At 45.9% G+C, this 24,715-nt stretch overlaps 1 protein-coding gene across 1 annotated transcript in view; it reads right to left on the bottom strand.

Annotated features, from left to right (window-relative positions):
• Window positions 1–24,715, bottom strand: part of LOC147663263 (E3 ubiquitin-protein ligase TRIM38-like) — a gene marked incomplete at its 5' end in the record, with an annotated part of 159,516 nt that overhangs the window by 107,012 nt on the left and 27,789 nt on the right. Inside the window, one exon of the mRNA XM_086950578.1 lies at window positions 7,170–7,192. Within this exon, the coding sequence (XP_086806704.1) occupies window positions 7,170–7,192 (23 nt within the window). The remainder of the gene's footprint in view (window positions 1–7,169; window positions 7,193–24,715) is intronic.

The following is a 24,715-nucleotide window of genomic DNA, read 5'->3' as shown; positions in this document are numbered from 1 at the left end:
GGGGTGCTTTTCCGTTTGAATAAAATTTGTTATCACGACAGGGATGGGTTTCCACGGGCTGAGGGTACTCGATTTGAATGGGAGGAGCACCGGCCCGATAACGTGTCTGCCCCATGTGTGTACAGCAATCAACGAAATATCAATGTATCCAGCTCACATGTCATTAATGTCATTGCTACTAAAGCTGATCTGTGTATACGCAATAAAGGTTCAATTCCGGTGGGGAAAAGTGAATGCAACACCACACTTGCCTTTGATAGCCCGAATGGCATATCGTTTGTAGCATCTCGCAATACTTATTTCATTTGTGGAACGAAAGGTTATCATCAACTTCCGTTGGGATGGTTAGGCACTTGTTATGTATCTTTTGTACTACCCCCTGTATTCATCGCCCCACCAATGTATCATAATGATTATATTTTGTACCACGACTTTGTTTTGAATCGTGTCAAACGGACTGTTGTTCTGGACGACATCGACCAGACCGATACTGCCTTACAGCAATATGTGGACTTTAATTTGGGACGGTTTTCCTTTGTGGGGGCCGCTCTGAATAGTCGGAAAATACGACGATTGACCCGTAATGTTGAGGCCGTAGCCAATGATACCGCCATTGCACTTGGGAATATTACGGAAGAACTCCAGATTTCTAGGATTGTTACGCTCCAAAATAGAATGGTGTTAGACGTAGTTCTAGCTGACCGTGGGGGGGGCATGCAGAATTATCGGAAGCAGCTGCTGTGTTTATGTACCTGACAATTCACCATTTGTTTATGATGCTATTTCAAAATTGCATAAGATAGCTGCTGAAATACACCCGGACAATGGAACTTGGACTCTTTCAGGGTGGTTCTGGTCAATGCTTACCGCTTGGGGTTGGAAACTGCTAACGATTCTATGTATCATTGTGGGGATACTGTTCTTTGTATGCTTATGTATTCAATGTGGCCCAGCTTTATGTTCTATGTGCTTATCAGCTTGTGTACCATCAAGACGAGCTCTTGCCCATGACAAAATGATGCTTCATAAAGAAGTAACTCAAATAATGTTAATCGATATTGAGGATGAACACCCTGATTATGTTCACTATGAGGTAGCTTCAGCTAAACGCTAAAAGGGTCGTCTGTCGTAATTTGACAATGGCCGCGTTAGCGCTTGGCTGTGCTACACGTTTTCCCGCTTAACTTGGCTATACATGGAAACGCCATTTTGTATGTTCCTGCGGCCATCTTAGATCAGAAGCGGCCTCGTGGCTAGCGTGCCCTTTAGTCCGTTGTCCGTGCCACTGACCACTTGAGTTTGCCCAGCAACAGGCTATTTTTAGTGCTGGTCAAGCCTGTACATGCGCAGTCCCCACTGACCAGTCACCCCTCAGGAATGTGCCGCCAAACTGACCAGCAGAGTTGTAACCCCTCCAATGAGCTGGCTGTGTTCCAAAAATGACCATATATGTACATAACGCTCTGTAACTTTGTGCCGCCTATCTTTTTATTACCTACAAATTGTATAAAAGACCGGGTCACACCGATGTTCGGTGTGATACTTCTTGCATTACCGAAGGGTGCTGTAGGAATGTACCACCACCCCATGGGGGTCTTAATAAACTTGTTCTTTGAATTTTACAGTTTCCGTGCCAACAGTTCTTGAATGTAAGTGGGTTATCTTCGGAGCATGTAGGCCTTGGGAACCCCGATACTACAGTTGCAGCTTGCCATGGTGATCTCCTGACGGTCGGGGCAGAGGCTGAGCGTAGTTCAGGATTTTGTCAGCTTGCGCCGCCCGGCCTCCCCTGCCCTTTACCATTGTGTTCCTTCACCCGAAGGGCTGCCCAGGGAGTCGCAGCAGGGCAGGACAGCCAGTCTTCACTGGGGACCCAGGCAGGCACAACATGGGTCTCCTCACCGCGTCTCCTACACGTCTATCTACCACCAGAGATCACGGTCATCGCCCCCCCAGCGTCACTTACTCCGGCCCCCAGGTCAACCCCTCTGCAGGCACCAGCTGTTCCCCATATTGGGCCAGCCCAGGCTCCTCAGGCAAGTCTTTGCTGGGCTTTGTGTGAAGCTACAGGATCAAAAACCTTGCCGGGGTCATGCATGTCCAATGGCGTTGGCCCGCATCAGCTGGATCCACCGTCAACTCCAGGGCTGTAGCTCCTAGTTGTTGATTTGGGCCTATCGCTGTCTCGCTTGTAGACCTCACTGAGGCATTACAAGGGTACGTCGCTCCAGTTAGGATGGTCAGAATAGGCGGTCACGTTTTCAGGGTCTTGATGTGTAGCGCAGTCCTACAACTGTACTTTCAGAGGCTCATGTGATGGGCAGGTCCTGTCTCTTCACCTCGCAGGGCTTCATTTGTTGCCTCAGGGTGCCCTCCAACAATACCGGATCAACTCAGGACTACCGGATGGTCTGGCCAACCCCAAACCCCCCCTCGAGGAAGTGTCCAGCCGCTCAGCACTCTGACAAGTGGCAGCACCAGGTGTCGGGCAGCGTCCCCTGCCAGTTGTCTGCTCCGCTCCAGGCTCCCATCCCGGGTCAGTTTAGGAGGGTTGCCAGGGCTGATCTTCAGGGCTCCGTGCCAATACCGCCTGGCCTCAGCATGCTGCTCCCCCAGAAGTAACAAGATCGTGTCAAGGCCTGTGCCGGTTGCCCAGTCCCTCGATCCACACTATGTGACCAGGGGAGCCGGGGCCAGCACTTCTGCTTCAGGAAGCTCCATTTGAGCCTCTAGGCTATCCGTCAGACACCTAGTCCAGTCTCACTGTCTCCGCCCAGCCAGTCCCCACTATTCGTCTAGGGGACTCAGTCATCCAATACTCCAACAGGCGGTAGTGGTGGGATCGGGACCCCACATAGGACCAGCGTCAGTTCAGGGATCAGGGTGACACGAATCTCCAAGATGGTGCCTCTGCCTCACCAAGCCACATCCGCACCGGGGCTCAATCTATACCCTGGGTAGTCGTCTCCAAGCCTAAAGAGCCCCAAAGCAAGTCTCACCAATCCCTGGGGAGTACTCCGTCGGTTCCGAGGGGAAAGGCCGCTGGGTGTCACAGGATAATGACGGATTCAGAGTTTGTCGGCAGGAGCATCGGCAAAGACGTCTACCTGGCCGTCTTACTAGGCCACGCCCCAGCCCATAACTCTTTCTGCCCCCGTGGGGAGATTTGAGGTTCTTACCTCTTGGCAAAATGGGTGGGGTTGCCCTTCGAGGCATTGGGTCTAGCCCCTACCCACTCGTTGGTGGAAGATAGAAGGTGTTTTCCTCCAATGTTGCCCTGGCGGGTGGTTAAAAGCCCACTAGAACACCAGGGATTATATTTGGGGGGCAGAGCTGCCCCCTAGCAATGGGTAATGCTCACCCCTACCCACAGGCCCAAAAGTGTTTCTGCCCCCATGGGGGCATATTGGAGGTTTTTATGTCCAATCTGCCTGGGGGAGGTGAGGGGGCAGAAAACCCACTAGACAACAGGGAGGATTTTTGGGGGGAGAAATGTTGAGATCGGCCGGCCTAGGCATTGAGCCTAACCCCACTCCTCGAATAAATCGCAACAGTCTTTCTGTCCAACCCAGGGAGCAGATGAGAGGTATTTAGTTCCAATCCGCTCCATTGGGAAGGGCATAAAGCCCACTAGACACCAGGGAGCTTCCGTATTGCTACAAGGTATTATGGTGGCCTGTCCATCCACCCATACATTTTGCCTAGCCTCCACCTCCAATATGACCTCAACAGTCTTTCTGCCCCCTTGGATACTAAAGCATCTCCATCTTTTTGACAAGAAGGGAAATTTTGATTTTGACAGATGTCAAGCAATAGTCATAGAAAGCAGATAGTATTTCAACAACCACAGATGCCCTGCCAAAGACTCAGACCTGCCGTCGATGCTTGGTCCATCTGGCTAAGGGCTGCACCTTCATAAAAACAAGAATGTGAAGAGTGGTCTCCAGTGGCCTGTGCCAGCAGGGCATCGACAGACATGAAACAATGCTACTCTAAGATGAAACGGGAGGTTATCGTCATCCATTGGGAATGCAGACATTCTCCATCTGCACGGATATAAGCCACTTGCCCCATTGTGTCAGGGGTCGGCCTCCAAGCCTCTCCCCAGGATTGAAAAGGGGATCCACCAGCTACAGGGGGAGGCTTTCTCAGTATTCTATCCACCAGGATCCAACAACCCTGAAATTATCAGTCGAGACACCCAGGCTTGCAACCGATGAAGCAGAGGCATGAGCTTTGGACACAGAGGAGTAGGTTATGACGGTGATGGAATGATCATGTCCCTTCCGAATGTCCCTGGAAGACATTGTGACTGCCATGAACACCAACCAGACAAGCAAATAAACAAAACTCAGTGATAACCTTCCGACCACACTTCTCACATGTTAACACCATTATATAATGTGAGGAATGGCCTGATCTTCAGAAGGCTGCCTCCTTCAAGACAATCAGATTGTGATCTGCAAGCATTGGTGATGCAAGAGCATAACTGGTCCATGTGAACCAGCAAGGGATTGTGAGGTGACAAGAAGCGGGTCTTTCTTTTGTAGGTTTCAACGCTCTTTTACCTCCCCAAAGAGTCAAGGCTCTGGGAAGGGGGTGAGGATCTCGACGTTGGCAACTGGTTTGAGAGGTCCCCGTGACGCAGTGACCACCTGAAACCTGTCGCACAGTCAGGAATTCCCCTGACCCATGGTGTTCAGGCACCTGTTGCCGCTGAGAATAGAGAAGAAGTGAGCGAAATGGACCTGAACAATAAGATGAATGACTCTCAGATGCGATCTGCTAAACACTGGTGACATTTCCAGGTGAATCCAGTCCCCTCTCAGGCTATATAGACCATTTGAAACTATAGTCAGGCAACCCTGGACTGGTGTTGCGGTTTGTTGTTAAAGCTTTGTAGGAATGTAATCCTGATGGTCAAATATCTGTTGGCAGTGCCATGGATCAGACCCTTGAATCTGGACCCTTGTGTTCAGTCCGGGGAGACATCGTTGATAAAATAAAAACTGCATGTATACCTGCAAAATTGGTTCTTGTATACTTTTCATTTCAGTGCCACAATGCAACACAAGAACATCTATTGGACTTCTCTTCAGAGCTTACAGCAAGAAGTGTTGCGCCTGGTTTGCGCCAGATACCCTTCCTAGTTGCAGGTAGTACAGGCTCACTGCGGCTTCCCAAAGCTGTTGCGTTACACAGGAGACAAGTAGGCCATGTGGTCGTGCAATTGCACTTGCGCTCAAGAATGTTATGTCATGTTAAAAAAAATTATAAAGCGCACGGCTGCCCCCAGAAGGGTGCTTTCCGGGGCTGGTCACAGGTAAGATGACAGCAGGAGAGGAAGGCAGGCTAGGCTAAGGAGGAGAACAACCAGGTGATTAGTTGCTTCCGAAAACCTAAGTGCTTTAGAATCTTTCTTAGCAAAGATAGCAAAGAGTTCCATAGGGCTGAGGCAAGGACACAAAAAGAACCTCTGCCCATTCTGGCCAGATTCAAGTCTGCTGAGCACAAGGCTTTCATAGAGGAATAAAACTGCACCAGAGCAGCAAGACTTGGAAAATTGCTTCCCTACTAAATTCTCAAGAAGACACATGCACTCTATATTTTAAATCTTGTTCACATATAAATGTTGGTCAGTAATACACACTTTTGTCCTCACATGCCGCTTGATCTTCCTTACTGTGCACCTTTCTGGGCAACAACACCCAAACATTCAGGCCGCACATTCCTTGTGAAACTGAATGGAACGTCAGTGTTGAAACAAAGTGCAATTATCTTGTGTGATCCCCGCCATCTTGGATTATTTCATTAAGTGATCCAGAGGGCGTGTATCTGTTAAGGCTTTTTAGATGTACAGCATAATACATCATTGAAACATATGATGTCTCATTAATCTCTGTTAATAATGAATTAGCAAGACTAGCCAGTAAGCAAGAAGTACATATGTGTATGTCACCTCATGGTGAAAGTATGCAAACTTATTTACAGGTTTAAGGATTGAAATGATGCCCATGGAGGGATCCCTCAGGAATGGAGACTCTCCACAGGAAATCGAGATGTGAGGAGAAGTCTGTGCAGGTGAGAGAAGGTGGCTGAGAGGGCTGGAGTCAGTCCCTCCCCCTATAGCCCACAGGAATGGAGACCTGTGTGGAGAGACACCCTGGCCAATGGTGTGACCACGATGCAATAGTTGTAAAGAAATGTCTATCTTATTTTAAATTTTTTACATGAGAATGAACTGATGCCCCCGAACTATACCCCATGTTTCACTGATATACGACATCTGACTGATGACGCTGAGACACTGATGTTTATTGCTTCAATCTGTGTTTCTACCAAAAAATGATAACAACTTTGAAATAAAGGATCGAAATGAGGCTTTGGAAGACACACACGGAGGTCTCTGTGAACTTGAGGAAGGATACGGTGCCTGGACTGAGTGGTCAGGGACCTGGGCAGAGGTTTGAGGGTTGAAATGAGGCTTCTGAAGTCTCAAGAGAGCTACAGACTGGAGAGAGGTCACTGCAGACTGGAGAGAGATTTCTTAGGACTAGGAGCAGATTTGAGGATTACAAAGAGGAATATGGGAACTGGACGAGACCTCTTCTGAATGGAGGGAAATTACTAAAGAATGAGTCCTGAATATGGCTTCGATGAAATTTGGATGATATTTGGAAGCACTGAAGGGATGCTTTGAAGACTGGCATCCTAGTTAGAAAACCTTGAATGAGTTTTTGCACAACTCCTAATTGAGAAAAACCTGAGGAGAGGTTTACAGACTGTGCTTGAGTTTTCTGTGTGTTGAGGGTACTTTTCTGAGGACTTCAGGTAAGTTTTATAGATACAAATGTGTTTTGAGAGGACATCAGCTAATTTCTGTAGCAATTATTTCAAGACTCAATGGATTTTTATGACGACTCACAGAGATTTATGAAAATTTAAGAGAGTTTACCAATGACACATCGGAGTTCTCCAATGAATTAAGTTTTCTGGAAAATCAAAGGTATTTTCTGCAGACTTAAAGTTTTTTTTGAGGATGCAAAGTGACTTTAAGAGGATACAAATGTTTCCTAGCACTTTGTGTGAGCTCAGTAGTGGTATTTAAACACTGCAGCAGCCAGACCTGCTCCACACACACTGAGCGGAGAATAATAAACCAGCCTTACCTGCTGAGGGTGCTTCTGACATCCTGCAAAACAGAAAAACACAGAGAAATCAGTTTTCACAGAAGATGTTATAGTTATGGCAGTATTATTAGGAGTGAAACACTTCAATCCATCTATGGTTACAAAACAGTGACTGGGGTCACACAGCGCATGACTAAGGACAGACTGTGATATTCTGAATGAGGTCACATGACATAGCAGAAACTGATATTCTGAATGGCAATGACACAGCACAGTGTCATTCTGCATGGTGTCACAAAATATAGCACATTCTGATATTCTGAATGGAATCCCTTGACACAATGTATGATGTTCTCTACAGGGTCACATGAATGGGCATCATTGAGGGATTATCAGGGGACGTAACTGTGACTCCTGGCTTGCCACTTGTGACCCTTGGCACCTTTTTGAGCGACACCTGGCTTCAGAGGTAAGTAGCAAAATCAGTGCCAAGAACAAACAAACAGCTACCCCTTTAGGAAGTCGTGCTCCGCCTTTGTTTACTGCCAATCTTTTATTACACTAATAGTGAATGATAGCTTGGTGCAAGTGAGGTTGAGTAAGTATGTTGCAGTCACAGTAGAAATTAGTGAGAGTGAGCTAGACTGAGTGAGAATAAATGAGTGCAGGTAAGAAGGAATGATTGAATGTAGGTGAGTGAATGTAAGTAAGTAAATGTGAGTGAAAATGTGATGTTATACTTGCTAGTCTGCCACTGGCCCTTACACACTGAAGATAATTCGTGGCTTATAGAGGAACCCATGGAAAAATGCTACCTCTGTCATTTCGGAGACAATTAACAGGAACCTATGAAAAATACTTGCACACTGGAGAGACTTGGTGGAATGAGGGCATCCATAGCAAAAGGCTGGCATTAGCTCATTGGAGATGCTTCTTGGCATACAGGAGGGGCAGCCATGACTGATCTACTAGTTGTAATTTGACCTAAGGGTAATCCAAGGTATGTGATGGCATTAATTGCAAAATACTGACATTGGGAATCTGTAGGTAATATGTGGTATTAAGGGACACGCATTGCATAGAAGTGGCACCCCTCACAAAACGCAGGCCCTGGCACAATGGAGGGGATTTTTGACCTAAGGGGCATCCATAGCACATTACAAAAAGAATGGGTTGAACTCCTTCAGAGTGCCAGGCGTCATTGGCTAGATGCACCTTGAAGGTACTGGAATATGAATGAGTGCTCTTCCAGAACCGATGGCTTTTTAACATATTTATTTGAAAATTGCGTGTTTTAATACACTATTTGCTTTCATTTAAAAAAAAAAAAACAATAGTCAGGGGGAGAACGCTCCCCAGCCCCTTCCTTGGTCACATGACACAGCAGTGAGTAATATGAATGAGTTCATCACATGGCACAATCTGTAATATTCTGAATGGGGTCACATGACATCACATTGTCTGTTGTATTCTAATCTGTGTCACATGACTCAGCACCTGACAAACTTCACATAATATTACAAATCATGAATAATTTCCACCCCCAGAGGAAACATTTTACGCGACCTACAGGTGATATCGCACACACTGAGAGCACAGCTGGAGCGGCAAATGCAAATTGGTTTCTACCCATGAACACTCTGTATTTCGAGTTTTGAATATAGGTATTTGGACCTCTGCAGTGACGTGAACCTTCCTAATTGAGTCTTATCCACTATAATCTTTGTTACAATGGAAGTACTAGCTGTAATCTGTAGCGCCTGGACACCTGCGGAGAGAGTGCATGTCACATGCGAGCTACATGTGGGGGTTAGGGTGAGCCTGGAGTGAGTCTATTGTGATTTCATGTATGGGGACAGGACTCCATTTTGGATCCCCCGTGTGTGAATAGTACACATGATGGAGGATGGAGGGAGCCTGCCGGATAGGGAGGTAGATTGTGGAAACCTTCCTGAGGTCTTTGAAGTGGACCAGACGTCTGCGAAAGGAAAGGAATGAGGGAGACAAATGATGCTCTGAAGGACATTCACAGCCCACTTCCTGCATCCTTCATCCCCAGAAGAGTTAATGCAGTTCTGTGCAGCAGCTGAGAGGGAAGGCCTCTCTTCTGCGTCTTCGTCTCACATTCCCCTATCACGGCACACTCAGCTCCACTCTCAATTGCTGCCAAGACTGAGTGACAAAGTCTTTAACCTGACCAGTCTGTGCTAATAAATAAAATGTCAGAACTGCCTGAAACAAGCTCCAGAGAAGGAGATCTTGAATTTAAATCTACATCGAAAAACACTGGGACTAATGAGAAAACGAAAAACACTGGGATTAATGAGAAAACCCAGGTCACTGTGCCACGATTCTCTTTGACCAGTGTTCAGTGTCAAGACCCACAAAGCACTGATGGAGATAAATATTTCAGGTCCAGAGCCAGGATACCTGATTGCCGCTACCTTACAGGTGAGGGAAACCTAGAAAGGACCCCTGCAAGGAGAGCTGCGGCAGAGAGGCGGTTGATGATTTACAACTCCCAAGTGAGAAGTCCGCCTTGTGAAGCCTTCAGCCCTTCTGACTGCTGAGTAAGGAGCAATGAAAGGGGCTTGGATCCTAACCCTGCTGAAGGAGCTGGAGCTACCTCGGTGGAAGAGGGCAACTCACTGAGAAGAAGAGGTACCAGTGGCGTAACGAAACTTGAGGGGGCCCCCCTACAAAACACATGGAGGGCCCCCCTCAGCAGCTTGGCTCACCACCTACCACTTTGCCCCACCGACAAAAATAAGCAGTCACCTAAAGCTGTATTTTCAGCACTTATCTGTGCATACTTCGAACAGCAAATATAAATAGAAAGCACTTTTATTGTGTTCTAGGGCTGCCTGAATGATGAGAGCCATGACTGATAATTAAAGTGAACCAAGACAGAAAAGTCACATTACAAATGAATACATACGTTTTTTATTTATAACCCTATTTAGCGCCAAGACAAGGTCTTTCCAAGCTCTTTAAACACAAGGCTGGAATTTTTCTTTTGGCAACCCTACTTTATATTCCTTTTCATGAAATGCATTCTCACACTACAGCAGTAAATGTACATTTCAAATGCAATGAATAGGCAAAGTGGGGGCCCAGAGGGTACTGGAACCAGAGAAAACGAAGCCTCAGTAACCAGTTTACAAAGGTATGTTGACTGTGCAGCTCAGATAGAGCATACAGCTGACTGTTGTTGGGCACTGTAGCACCCAACAACACTTTTCGATAATGTACATCACACGCAGACATGTAATAGCGCACGCTGGGTATATAGCACATAGCTCAGAAATACCATATAGCTGGATGGCACACAGCTCCCAATCAAACAATCAAATCATTTGTAAAGCGCACTCCTTACCCGTGAGGGTCTCAAGGCGCTGGGGGAGGGGGTGCTGCTACTGTTCAAAGAGCCAGGTCTTGAGGAGTCTCCTGAAGGTCAGTAGGTCTTGAGTCTGCCGTAGGCGGAAGGGGAGGGTGCTCCATGTCTTGGCGGCGAGGTGGGAGAATGATCTGCCGCCGGTGGTCACTCTTTGAATGGAGGGGACAGTGGCGAGAGTGTGGATGGCGGAGCGGAGCTGACGGGTGGGGGTGTAGAAGCTGAGTCGGCTTACTCACTACCATTCTTATGTGATTCTTAGAGTTTCATACACACGCTCAGCGCCAAGATGCTCCCTCCGGAGCGATAGGTCGCGCTCTATAAATACCCACAAATAAATAAATAAATAAATAAATAAATCTCTTCCTTGAGTGACTTTACAACTTGTACATTTGCTACTTTTTCTGTTTGTATCTTTAACTTGTGTGACTTTACAACTTGTACATTTGCAATTTTTTCTGTTTGTATCTTTTATGTAACTCATGTAATCCTAAGTCCTTATGTATCCCAACTGGTTCTTTTGTAAAGCGCTCTGACACCTTGGGGTAATGTTCGCGCTATATAAAATCGCATTTAATAAATGAACTGGTGCACCAATGCTGCAGCTGCGCGCTACAACTACTGCGCTGATGGCCCAAACTCTACGCCACTCTACTCTATGACACTTCACTGTATGCCAATTACTCAAAACTAATGCACTCTAAGCCACTGCACTCTATGCCAGTCTACTCTTCACCACTGTACTTTATGCCAATTCATTCTAGGCCACCTTAATCCATTCTACAACACTGCACTCCATGATGCTCTAATCCACTCTATGCCACTCTGCGACACTACTCCACTCTACGACCCTCTATGGTACTCCCTCTACGCCACTTCATGCCATTTTACTCCACTATATTCTACACTACACACTAGTCTACTCCACTACTCTACTCCACTATACTCCATGCCACTCTACTCTATAACACTACTGCACTCTATACCATTTCATTCTACTACACTACTCCTCTCTATGCCACTCTACTCTACAACAATCTACTCCACTCCACACCACTCTACTCCATAACACTGTACTCCACTCTACGCAACACACTCTATGCCACTCCACTTTGCTCTACTCCACTCCACTCTACTCCATAACACTGTACTTCACTCTACGCAACACACTCTATGCCACTCCACTTTGCTCTACTCCACTCCACTCTACTCCATAACACTGTACTCCACTCTATGCAACACACTCTATGCCACTCCACTTTGCTCTACTCCACTCCACTCTACTCCATAACACTGTACTTCACTCTACGCAACACACTCTATGCCACTCCACTTTGCTCTACTCCACTCCACTCTACTCCATAACACTGTACTTCACTCTACGCAACACACTCTATGCCACTCCACTTTGCTCTACTCCACTCCACTCTACTCCATAACACTGTACTTCACTCTACGCAACACACTCTATGCCACTCCACTTTGCTCTACTCCACTCCACTCTACTCCATAACACTGTACTTCACTCTACGCAACACACTCTATGCCACTCCACTTTGCTCTACTCCACTCCACTCTACTCCATAACACTGTACTCCACTCTACGCAACACACTCTATGCCACTCCACTTTGCTCTACTCCACTCCACTCTACTCCATAACACTGTACTTCACTCTACGCAACACACTCTATGCCACTCCACTTTGCTCTACTCCACTCCACTCTACTCCATAACACTGTACTTCACTCTACGCAACACACTCTATGCCACTCCACTTTGCTCTACTCCACTCCACTCTACTCCATAACACTGTACTCCACTCTACGCAACACACTCTATGCCACTCCACTTTGCTCTACTCCACTCCACTCTACTCCATAACACTGTACTTCACTCTACGCAACACACTCTATGCCACTCCACTTTGCTCTACTCCACTCCACTCTACTCCATAACACTGTACTTCACTCTACGCAACACACTCTATGCCACTCCACTTTGCTCTACTCCACTCCACTCTACTCCATAACACTGTACTCCACTCTACGCAAAACACTCTATGCCACTCCACTTTGCTCTACTCCACTCCACTCTACTCCATAACACTGTACTTCACTCTACGCAACACACTCTATGCCACTCCACTTTGCTCTACTCCACTCCACTCTACTCCATAACACTGTACTCCACTCTACGCAACACACTCTATGCCACTCCACTTTGCTCTACTCCACTCCACTCTACTCCATAACACTGTACTTCACTCTACGCAACACACTCTATGCCACTCCACTTTGCTCTACTCCACTCCACTCTACTCCATAACACTGTACTTCACTCTACGCAACACACTCTATGCCACTCTACTCTGCTCTACACCACTCCACAACACTCTATGCCACTCCACTCTATGACAATCTGCTTCATTCTACAACTCAAATATATGACACTCTAATACACTCTACAACCTTCCAATCTACGACACTCTACTACCTCTATGACAATCCACAAAACTATGCCAGCCCACCCTATGCAACTCCATGACACTCCACTCAACTCTACTCTACACCACTCCATGACTCTACGCCACTCCATAACAGCCCACTCTACTCCACGACACTGTGCTTTACGACACTCCGGCAGAAAAGCAACTTGAGCCTTGTCTGTCTAAATGCCCTTCCCATGCTGTGTAGCAAATGGGGAAGGGTCAAATGTGAACATTAATCCTACCCAGATAATCTAATTAATCAAATCACTGGCTTAGTGATTTCTCATCAGCCCGAGCTGTCATCCCATTACCATTAGTGTACTCAAAGGGTATGCCATGTGTTTCTAAATTATCCCAACTGAATAAATATAAGCAACTGATAATGAGCCCTTATATGTCCATTCTCCTGTGAAAAACGAAATATCGAATCCAATGCTTAATTTGCTTAGCATCAGAACTAAATTGTCAGCACCTGCACGTGTGACCGCCTGCCCCACGGCAGAGCAGGTGGCTGAAATAGCGATGACCACAACAGCAGCCGTCCAATATATTCAAAATACGTTAACAATGATTAATAACTGCCATGCAAGCCATTCTTGGAGCTTTGGGGGCTGGGAATAGCATGAATTGTAATTAGGGCTCCTGGTTTTCCGTTTTTACGGATTTCTACATATAAATACAGACGGAAATCTATATTCCTTTGTCTGTATTTATATTTATAAACGGTAAAATACTAGAAAATGTTGCCGCGCTGGAATCCAGAGTTCTCGCCATGCCCCCTTCCTGCTGCTTGAAATTCCTTACTGGGCACACACACACACAGCCGCACCCGAGTACTTCACAGGTCTTTTGAAAGACCATTATTTACTTGTTAATGAGGTTTAATTGTTCTGTCAAACATAATGTAACACCGGTCGCGAACAGCGCTAAAGCCGGCCGTGCACGCTGACTATCATCTGTGTGTTGTGTTGTCATAAGTGAGCTGCTCGGATAAGTCTGAGAGGTTTGTGTGGTAATGTGCCCCAGGACTGAGAAAAGCAGGTGTCGAAGGTCAGCCTGAGTCTTAACTTCTAAGTTGTTCAAAGATAACTCTGCAAAATTGTGGAAAAGCCTTGCTGCCTGCGGCTATACGTCCCACCTGTTGCTCTGTGACCTCCCCCCCAACACCCCCTTCAGTTAAACAAGCAGCCACACCGTTTACTCCGACATCATATATATTTTTCCGAGTTCTAAATAAAAACACTTTCCTTGAGCGCTCTTGCTTTTTATTTTTTGCTTGTCCTCGGTTAAATTGAAATGTTGGCAGAAACAAAATGAGTTTCAGCGTTTTTTCGGCAGCTAATACCACTAACTGCGGTTTGCAAAGACCTCTCATCTACATGCATCAAATAAAATAGAACATTTTAAGTGTATATTATAGAAGAAAATGTATCGTCACTAACCACATATTTGAAAGTTAATATAAATGTGGTTATGAAATCCGACGGTGCCTAATAGCTATAATGTGTTATAGGAATTCTTCCAGCCAGGAAACCTACAGGAATGCAGCAGAATGGTTCTTGCTGAGCATAGAAAATACTGAATAGCAGCCCGCAATGGAAATGTCAGGAACCTGCAGCTTAAGCCTGCTGCCCACAGTTAATTTGGATGATCAACTGCACTGCACAATTAGGCGCCATATCTAACCGAATTGTTGCTGTATCACCGGCTGGGGTACAATCCATGTCTGTATAATGTGCTAATGACGTGCATTATAGCACCTAGTGTGAAGAAGAACTGCGAGCGTAAGGGGGTCTGTAGTGCATTAGGGTGAGGTCTGACTCCTATTACGACTCCTATTACTGTGCTGTCTCACTGATGTTCCCCATTTACATCAGTGTGAGCTGTGTGATGCACTGCATGTTTGGGTACCATGGCGACAAGAGACACGAAGTGTGAGGTAATATAAATTTTATGGTCATGTTGTGTTCCCTAGCGAGTACCCCACCGACTCCATGTACGAGTTAAAAGTGCATGTAACTTCCCTCCTGTACCAGCTATGAAGACGCAAATACATTTGCGTCCAACGTTAACTTGTCCTCTTTCAGACCCACCATGAATGGGTTTGATGGTCCGTTCCTAAGTATGCTATGCCAACGTCTTTTTGAAGTGTACTCCTACGTTTTTCAGCCTGGCTGAAAGTAGGCCCTGAATCTCTGCCACCGAGCCTCTTTCCTGGCTTCTGACTGCGAGGGCCTCTGCCCAAGCAGCCCCCGTACCCGTGAACTCTGACTTACTTCTAGCGCGGCCCTCCGTGCTCAGCTCAGCCTGCTGCCTGCCAAGATTGACTATAACCTTCGAGTTATCTGTTTTCCTCCCCGAAGATACATTCCGGCCTGCTAGCTTCAGTAAACATCCTTCCTCAGCTACAGGGCTAAAGGGCCGACCTGTCTCTATGCAAGTAATTCATAGCCTCTGTTGCCATGCTTCCATGGAAGGCCCCATGCCCCCACGCTTCTCATACAGACACTCAGGCGCTTATACACGCACTCACAGCAAGTATAGAATAGCTTCTGCTCTAGAGACCTTTCTGCCCAGATAGCTTAGTTCCTAAACATCAGATATCGGATATGATAGAAGCACAAGTTGATCTGACATGCCAGACTTCTGTCTCTTTCCGTCAGTGTAAATGTCAAGTCCCCTGCACCCCGTCTATCACACGTCATGCAGCTGCGCGCGCATCCAAGCTTCCGATTTCCGCTGACATTGCAACATTCTGTTAGCACCACCCCTTGGTGCCACCCACTTGCGTCACCTATCAGTGACGTTTCTAGCACACACGCCTAGTTACGCCTAGTTTACGCCTCTTGATGATGTACTAGCACCACGTGTATACTGTTATCTTGTCTTCTCTCAGCTGTTACGCCTCTTACATTGAACATTATGATGTAAATCAAGTATATAAGCTATGTATTGTCAATAAACGACGGCGCGCTCATCTATCCCTTCTGACATCCTGTGTGGTGGTCAGAACATGATATCCTGATTCCTTTATGAGGAATAAAACCCTTAGAAACTCTTACACCACGGACTCTGTTTTCCTTCTTTCCGATTGAGTTATTATTTGATTACGTACTTACCTGCATAGAAATTAAGAGAGTAAATTAATTATTTACATCATTTTGGCGCCCGAATAGGGACCCCTCCCCCACCTCACGCGCCGGAAGGTGCGTTGCAATCCGTGTCCCCTGCCATCAGTTAGACGGACAACACGTGTACTGGCAGGATTTCCTGCATCCCCCTCTGACACACGGAGGTGACGAAGACTGCGATCAGTGCCCAGACGAGGCGGTGAGGAGTGCGGAGGATCCCGACCAGAGCCCAGCCGAAGGAAGCAAGGTCCGAGGTGTGAAGAGGCCCACCAGTTTTCCGAAGTTTTCCGAAGTTTTCCGAAGTTTTCCGAAGTTTTCCGAAGTTCCGAGTCGAGTCCAGTCGAGTTTCCGAGGCCTTCTGTTTTCCGTGCTTCCCGGTGAGTACCATTGCTGGGTCGTATCTAGACGGGTTTGGGTACGCAAGTCCGGTCTGCACTGTTTTTAGGCAGTGTATCTGTACTGTTTAGCAGTATATAAAGTATTCCGAATTTCTGCACTGTTACAGCAGTGTATCTGTATCGTTGAGCGGTACATTCAGAGTAAGGGGAAGTTAGCTATGTCTTTAAAATGTTTCATGTGATTAATGTCGTGGTATGAATGTGATTGTTTTTGTGCATTATTGTGTTTTCTTGTTTAAATAGTTACATGCTAATTAAGTATTTAGGATCAAGCATTTCAGTATCAAGTAGGCACAATGCCGTTTTTCAACAAATTAAAGCAGATAGGAACTAGGAAAGGGATGTTAGAGGAAGAAATTCCAATCCCCCCTAGGGACACTCCAGGTAATTTCATGTATAATAAGCATGGCATAGACGCCATCTTGTATCTAGAGTTATGGACAGATTATACCAAGCACCTAGAGGAAAGATACCGATGGCCAGTTAACGGAACATGGGATGCCGAGTGCATCATAAAGGTAGAAGAAATATTACGGAAAAAGAAAGCTAGACAATCTCAGAAAGACGCCATAGAATTTTGGCGTAAGGAATCACGTAAGCGTGCTGATAGAGCACTCCGTAGAGAAGACAGGCTTAAAGAATCAGAAAAGGCCCAAGAAAACGAATTAGTTACTGAGGGAATTCGAGTAAAAGTAGAACAAATAGATCGTATCCTAAATGGCAAAGTGAACAACATGTATCTTTTGGCCGATGGTACCCCTGACGCCATTTCAGAAATACCGAAAAATTTGCCGTCACCATTAGTTCCAACTAAAGTAATGCATAAGACTACTAAAGACATATTCCTAAATTCATATCTCGAAGATGTAGCGCCAGCTTACACCAATCTGCCTGTTCGTGCCCTGCCTACTGACAGGGCCGGGGGTGGTACTGCCCCCCAAGATCACTCTCAGCCGACACCGAAAAAGACTAGTTCCGTTCCGCCAGCCCCGCCACTTCCCTCACCTAAAACTGATCTGCCGAAACCACTTCAATCAGATCCTACTAAAAGACAAATTCAGATACTGACTACCCACAGAGATAATGCCCAAGCTTCCGCTTCAGAAGGTGCGACCGCGGGTCTCCAGACCCCGCCACCGACTCACAGATTAAATCTCAGAGGTCTGCAGAGTCCTCTTACGTACAGATCCCCCCGTTCTTCTAATTCATCCCGTCTTGATGCACTAAAAGAAAATATGTCAGTTTGTAGATACGATCCAGAACCTGGACAGGACGACTTAATGGTATTAGCGTCTTTACGGTTAAGATCTGCTACTGATAGTTTGTTATGTTATGCAGGAATGAAGGAGCACCTAGATAGAATATATGAGTTCGTTCAAACGGGAAAGGACCCCGACAGTATTAAGGATGCCCTGGAGAAACAGAAAGTTACCATGCAAGCACTGATACTACGATTTTTCATAAATTGTCTAATAAGAGAACGAGACAGGCCCGGAACAGAGCAGAGTGAATTGGATGCATTGAACAAGTGGGGTCAAAATATAGCCGATGGAAAACATGACAGACAAAATTGCATAGAGGCCATGTATAAAAAGATTAAGAAAGCAGTGATAGCAGTACACGAGAAAGAGAAAGAAAAGGCTCCCTCCGAGGAGGAAGAAGAATCTGAAGAACCAGAACCAACTACAAGCACTATAGCATATGTAGGTAGGGGAAACTACCTTAGGAAGGGTATCCGTCCAGAAAGCAAGAGAGTTTTCTTCTCTGCCTTAACGAATCCGAATTCTGCTGAACATCAGTTCCAGGAAACTGATAAACGGCTTCGAGATCGAGTTGGGTACCATGTACTCAATTCTATGGATGAACAAGAACTAGCCCGATCAGCGGTATCATGGGCCGAAAATGCAAACATATATAATGATGACACCGTAGCACAGACATTTCTGAACCTCTCCCCCGACGAACAGAAATTAGCAGGTATATATATGATTCAGCACCTTCTCATTAAGTACAGAAAACATTATTCCGATCCAGGTCCCTTACATGAGACACTAGAAGCACTACTGATGGATAGATGGAGAGGCCTAAGCACTAAATTAGTTCAAATAATTCTAGAACAACGACGCAGATATGACACCTTTGTAAATCCTGAATATGTTCCCGCCCCACCTCCAGAAAGGAAAATGTACCATATGCAGTGCGGGGGTGGTATTGAAAGTCAGAACCCCTTGCGAGAAGTGCACCCTGTTATGGGTGAGGATAAAATTTTGAAACGCGTGTATGTACACACGCCTCTAACTAAATTAGAACTGTTAGAAATGAAGAAATTAGTACCGTGCCATGATAAAGACCCTGCAGGTTTTCATAGAGAGCTCAAAGACATGTTACTGATGGGGGACTACACATATGATGATATCATGAAAATGTTGAAAGTATTATTGCCTACGGGTATATTCGAGAAATTAAAGGAAAAGGACTGGGAGGTGGGAGACGCAAAGATTGCCTGGGCAGAAATAGAAGACGAAGAGAAAAAACGGGTTCCAGGGTTAGGCCTTGGGGACAAAACTAAAGCATTACCAGGTTTAATAGTACAGGTCCTGCCCAGATTATTGACAACTAGAAAGGAGGATTGGGATGCAATCTCGTCCTGTAAACAGAAACATGATGAAGATACTAGCGACTTTTATTCAAGATTCGAGAAATGTTTTATTATCAATAGTGGCCTCCAGCCAAGTAGCGAGTCGTACCCACATCTTTTTGTATCAAAGTTAGTCGAGAATTCCCTACCGTTAGTTAAAAATAGAGTGTATAAAGTCGAGAGTACATGGCAAGCAAATACGCCATCCCAGATGTTACAAATGTTACAATATCACCAGAATAGAATTAGGGAAGAACAAGATCAGGAACAGAAGCGCATGAAAGACACGAAAATGAAAATGTTAGTAGCCCAGACGGTCCCATCCGACAGTCACAGGAAAGGTACGACCCAGACAAGTCACGCTGCAGCTCCTGTTAAAGGGACATGCAATTATTGCAAGCAGCCAGGTCACTACGTACACGAATGTGCAGTTCTGAAACATAACATAGCGACAGGTAAAACTAAAGAGAGACCGCATCCGCCTAGACAAGACCATAACCAGCATCAGTCTACACAGAATACACAGCCCATGCATGCATCCGCACAGACAGCACAGACCGTAGCAGTACCACAGCCACAGCCCATTGCTGCAACTCAGCAAGTCTCACAACAGATGTACCAGTATGCCCAGTCTGCTTACCCCGAATATTCCCGATATACATGAAACAGCCTAGAGAGGGAAGGTGGCTTGCCTCTTATCGAGATTCCTGTAGATCAAGAAGGTCCTTATGTACACAGTCAAGTATTGGGGAAAGATAGAAAGTTTTTAATTGACACAGGGGCAAGTCGCACTACAATAAGTCATGACGAAGTTCCAGGGGCACCCCTCTCAGGCTCACAAAATGTTTCCCTTGGTTTTTCAGGACAACCTATTGTAAATGAAGTCTCAGAACCAGTTCCCCTGGCTGTGGGTCCATTATCACGCGTTACAGACCTGTTACTAACAAAATCATGTCCGGAGAATCTGTTAGGAATTAAAACACTGAAGGCTCTAGGAGCTATAATATGTTGCTCCCCGGAGGGGGTTAGACTCTTTCTGCGGGATTTCAAGGGTCATTACGTCCTTCGTGAGTTTGACGTCAGATTGAAAAATGTACCTGATTACTTGTGGGCAAAAGGCCCAACTGATGTAGGATGTATGCACATTACACCATACCGCGTTACCCTCAAGGCAGGTGTTGTATTACCCAGAATCAGACAATACAAGTTACCACCCGATGCTGTAGCGGCTTTACTGAAAATCATTGAAGAGCTCATTGCCCAAGGAGTGGTCGTCGAGACCGACTCCAATATCTGTAACTCACCCATCATTCCGATTCTTAAACGTACTGATCCCAATGCACCGCCAGTATATCGGCTGGTGATTGATCTCCGAGAATTAAATAAATGCATTATCCCACAGTATCCTGTGGTCCCCGATATATCATCTCTCTTGACTGCTATTGATTCAGAAGCAACGTTCTTTACTGTAATTGATCTCAAGAACGCCTTCTTCAGCGTGCCTATTGATCCAGAGAGCCAATATCTCTTCGGATTCTGTTTAAATGGACGCAGTTTCAAATTTTCGCGCGCACCTCAAGGATTCACAGAAAGCCCCAGCATCTATAGTCAAGCACTGAAAAGACAACTAGATTGTATTCAAATGCCAGTTAACACCGCTTTACTACAATACGTCGATGATCTGCTGATCACCGCACGAAGTGAGCCCGAATGTGAAAAAGCATCACTGACAGTTTTACATTTCCTGGCCGACAAGGGACACAAGGTGTCTCCTTCGAAGCTACAATTCTGTGTTCAGCAAGTTGTGTACTTGGGTCACTTGCTGTCCAAAGTGGGGAGACAGCTCACTCCCGATCGCATTCAGTTAATTGTGAACATGCCGCAACCCAAGACACAAAAGGAAGTGCGGGCCTTCATAGGCCTCACCTCGTACTGCAGACAATGGATTCCCCAGTATGCATTTCTAGCTAAACCACTCATCCAGTTAACGACACAGGAGGCAGCGACTTCGACTGTCCTCCCTTGGACTCAGGAACACACACAAGCTTTTGAAGAATTAAAGAAAGTTTTATGCCAAGCACCAGTTTTAGCGACACCATGTTACAGCAAACCGTTTACACTTTTTGTCACAGAACGTGATGGCACAGCGTTGTCTGTCCTCACTCAAGACCAAGCAGGTTCACATAAGCCTTGTGCTTATTTTTCTAGTACATTGGATTCAGTAGCTCAAGCACTCCCTGCGTGCTTAAAGTCAGTAGCAGCAACAGCGTTAGCAATAAGACAAAGTGATTCAATTGTTTTAGGTCATCAGTTAACAGTTCAAGTACCACATTCTGTAGAGGTTTTGTTAAACAGAACCCAGACTCAACACTTAACTATAGCACGACTGACAGGTTATGAATTAACACTATTCCAGCCACACATAGAAATCAGACGTTGCAGCATCCTGAACCCAGCAACACTGTTACCTACAGTTATGACAGATCCAGCTCCGCATGATTGTATAGAAATAATTAATGCAGTAACTAAGCCTAGACGAGACTTAACAGATGTCCCATTGACAAATCCAGACCTGACACTTTATGTGGACGGTTCATGTATGAGAACAAGTACAGGAGAATTAGTGGCCGCGTACGCCGTGACCACTGAAACTGAAATTAAAGAAACACATCGTATTGACACCCTGTCTGCTCAAGCAGCAGAGCTCATCGCTCTGACTCGAGCTTGTATTCTAGCCAAGAACAGAAATGTTAACATATACACAGATTCCCGCTATGCCTTCGGAGTTGTACACGACTTCGGAGTCCTCTGGCAAGAACGAGGTTTTCTGACTTCTCATGGGGCCAAGATACAACATGGCCCCCTTATTCAAGCACTGTTAGAAGCAATACATTTGCCCTCGGGCATATCAGTCATGAAGTGTAAGGCACATACTAAAGTCACAGATTCTGTTTCCCAGGGTAACGACCTGGCAGACCAGACAGCAAAACATACAGCATTGACTCACTCCCAGACTACTGATGTGACAAAGACAATAGTACAGACCCAGTGTATGGCAGTTAGAGATCCCACCCTAGATGTAATTGATATCCAGACACATGCTACTCCAGAGGAGATAAAGAAATGGACTGAACTAGGAGGGATTCAGACAGATCAAGGTTGGGTGACAAAGGGAAAATCTATATGGTTTCTCCCCGACTCAATGGTTCAAGTCATGATAAATACAGCACATAGTCCTGCCCATCTTGGAGAGAAAGCCATGTTAGACAGTTTACAGAATCTCTGGTACAACAAACACTTACGAGCAGCAGCAAAACAGAAAGTGCGTACTTGCATGATCTGTTGTCAGTTCAATCCAGGTAAAAGCGTCCCTGTTGAGCAAGGTGGATTTCATCCTCCCGATCACCCTTTTGAAGTCCTCCAGATGGATTATATCCAGATGAATAGCTGTAGAGGATTTAAGTATGTCCTTGTAATTGTTTGTGCTCTGTCCCGCTGGACCGAAGCATACCCAGTCCCAGACTACACTGCTCCGACCACTGCCAGACAGTTGGTTCGTGAATTCTTCCCACGGTACGGTTTGCCCCGTGTCGTGTACTCAGATAACGGACAGCCGTTCTCGTCCGAGCTGATGAGACAAGTTTCCCTCTTGCTAGGATATCAGTGGAGGTTCCACTGTGTCCGACATCCCGAAGCAGCCGGCCTTGTAGAAAGGCATAATCAGACACTAAAAATCCGTCTTGCCAAGATCTGTCAGGAAAAAGGGGTCGACTGGATAGTCGCCCTGCCCGTGGCACTATTCTACATGAGAATGGTTGCCCACTCGAGATCAGGGCTATCTCCGTACGAAGTGGTCTTTGGCAGACCGCCGAATATGTGGGGGACGCCCGTTCCGAAAAAGATCACTGATATTGATTGTAACATGTTGACAGATTACCTTGCCTCCTTGATGTCTGCACTCCAATCATGTCGTTCACAGGTTGCCGCAGCCTTCCCTGACAACACCGATGTAAAGGCGCATGAGGTCCGCCCAGGTGACCTGGTAGTCGTCCGGAATTTCGACCGGAAAAGTCCGCTGGAGCCCCGCTGGAAGTCTCCAAAGACCGTTCTGCTTACCACCAGGACCGCCGTGAAAATCGAGGGGAGAAAGGGGTGGGTCCACACGAGTCACATCAAGCTATGCAATGAACTAAAAAACGGACTGAAACAGGACTCTGACTCGTCCACCCCCACCAAAGACTGTGTCGAAGCACAAGACGTTACTGTGCCTAAAAGAGAAAAGACTCCTCAAGAACTTTACCGAATGAAGCTTCGATCTAGCAAGTCAGACAGTTTAATTGTTTAAGTCCTCCCTTAGGTGAATCGGTTAAATAGTTTCTGACATGTATCCCCTAGATCGAGTTAGAGAGAGAGAGGAAAAGAGAAGAACATATTGCAAATCACTTCGTAGTCACTGCATAGTGACACTAATAATCATGTTTATTCTGAGTATTCTAATTATTATTGCCAGCATTCTGCTTCCTATGTACTGGCCTATTTTCAGGCGTGAACAATCTGCTTACAATGTCTCTGCTGAACACACTTTTAGTGAACTTCCCGCACATGAACTCTCTTACAGACTTGCGCTGCGCAACAATACATTCATTAGTATGTTACACCATTCCCATCAGACAAATAATGCTACAGACTGTTGGATATGTGGCCGACTCCCTCCCTACCAGAATTACAAGGGAGCTCTGCCTCTCTTTCCGTACCCATTCACTCACAATGGCTCCTGTGGAGCATGGTTTAAAATAATTAATTCTTTAGATCCTGATATTGCTGTTTTCGATGGGGGCTGGGTTTGGGGAAACTTGAACTTAGTCCTGCTCAACGTCTGTTATCCGGATAAAGAGGGACTTCCCACTCGAATAGGAACTGATCTAGAAAATGAAGTATATGGATTAGGTAATTACACAATTAGCCTTATGATCCTCACTGTTGAATCTGAACCTGCTCCAGTTCTGCCCCATATGTTAGTACTACCAGTCACAGGTGAATTATGTGTTAGCAAGAAAGGTTCAGTACACGTAGGTCATAGTAAATGCACTACTGTGGTCGAGTTCAGTGACCATGGTAAATCGTCCTTTAAAGCTATCAGTCATTCCTACTTTGTTTGTGGTCATACCGCATACATACGTTTGCCCCCAGATTGGGATGGTACCTGTTACATTGCCTTCCTTCTGCCACCTGTTTTCCTAGCTCCTCCTGATTACCATAGAAATACGAATCTAGCACCGAATAGACCCAAAAGAGATATTCCCCTTGTCGACTATACAGAAACGGCATGGGAACAGTACACCGATTTCAATAAAGGATTCTTTTTCTTCCTAGGACCTGTCCAAAACAGTAAATTAATACGCAGATTAACGAGAACACTTGAAGCAGTAGTGAACGAAACTGCCTCCGCTCTAGGTAACTTAACAGAGGAGCAGTCTGCTATACGGACTGTTGTCCTTCAAAATCGTCTTGTGATTGACGTCATCTTGGCAGAT

Source organism: Lissotriton vulgaris, unplaced genomic scaffold (assembly GCF_964263255.1).
Source record: "Lissotriton vulgaris unplaced genomic scaffold, aLisVul1.2 SCAFFOLD_2756, whole genome shotgun sequence".
In the NCBI taxonomy this organism is placed as follows: domain Eukaryota; kingdom Metazoa; phylum Chordata; class Amphibia; order Caudata; family Salamandridae; genus Lissotriton; species Lissotriton vulgaris.
This window is presented reverse-complemented; position numbering and strand designations above follow the sequence as displayed.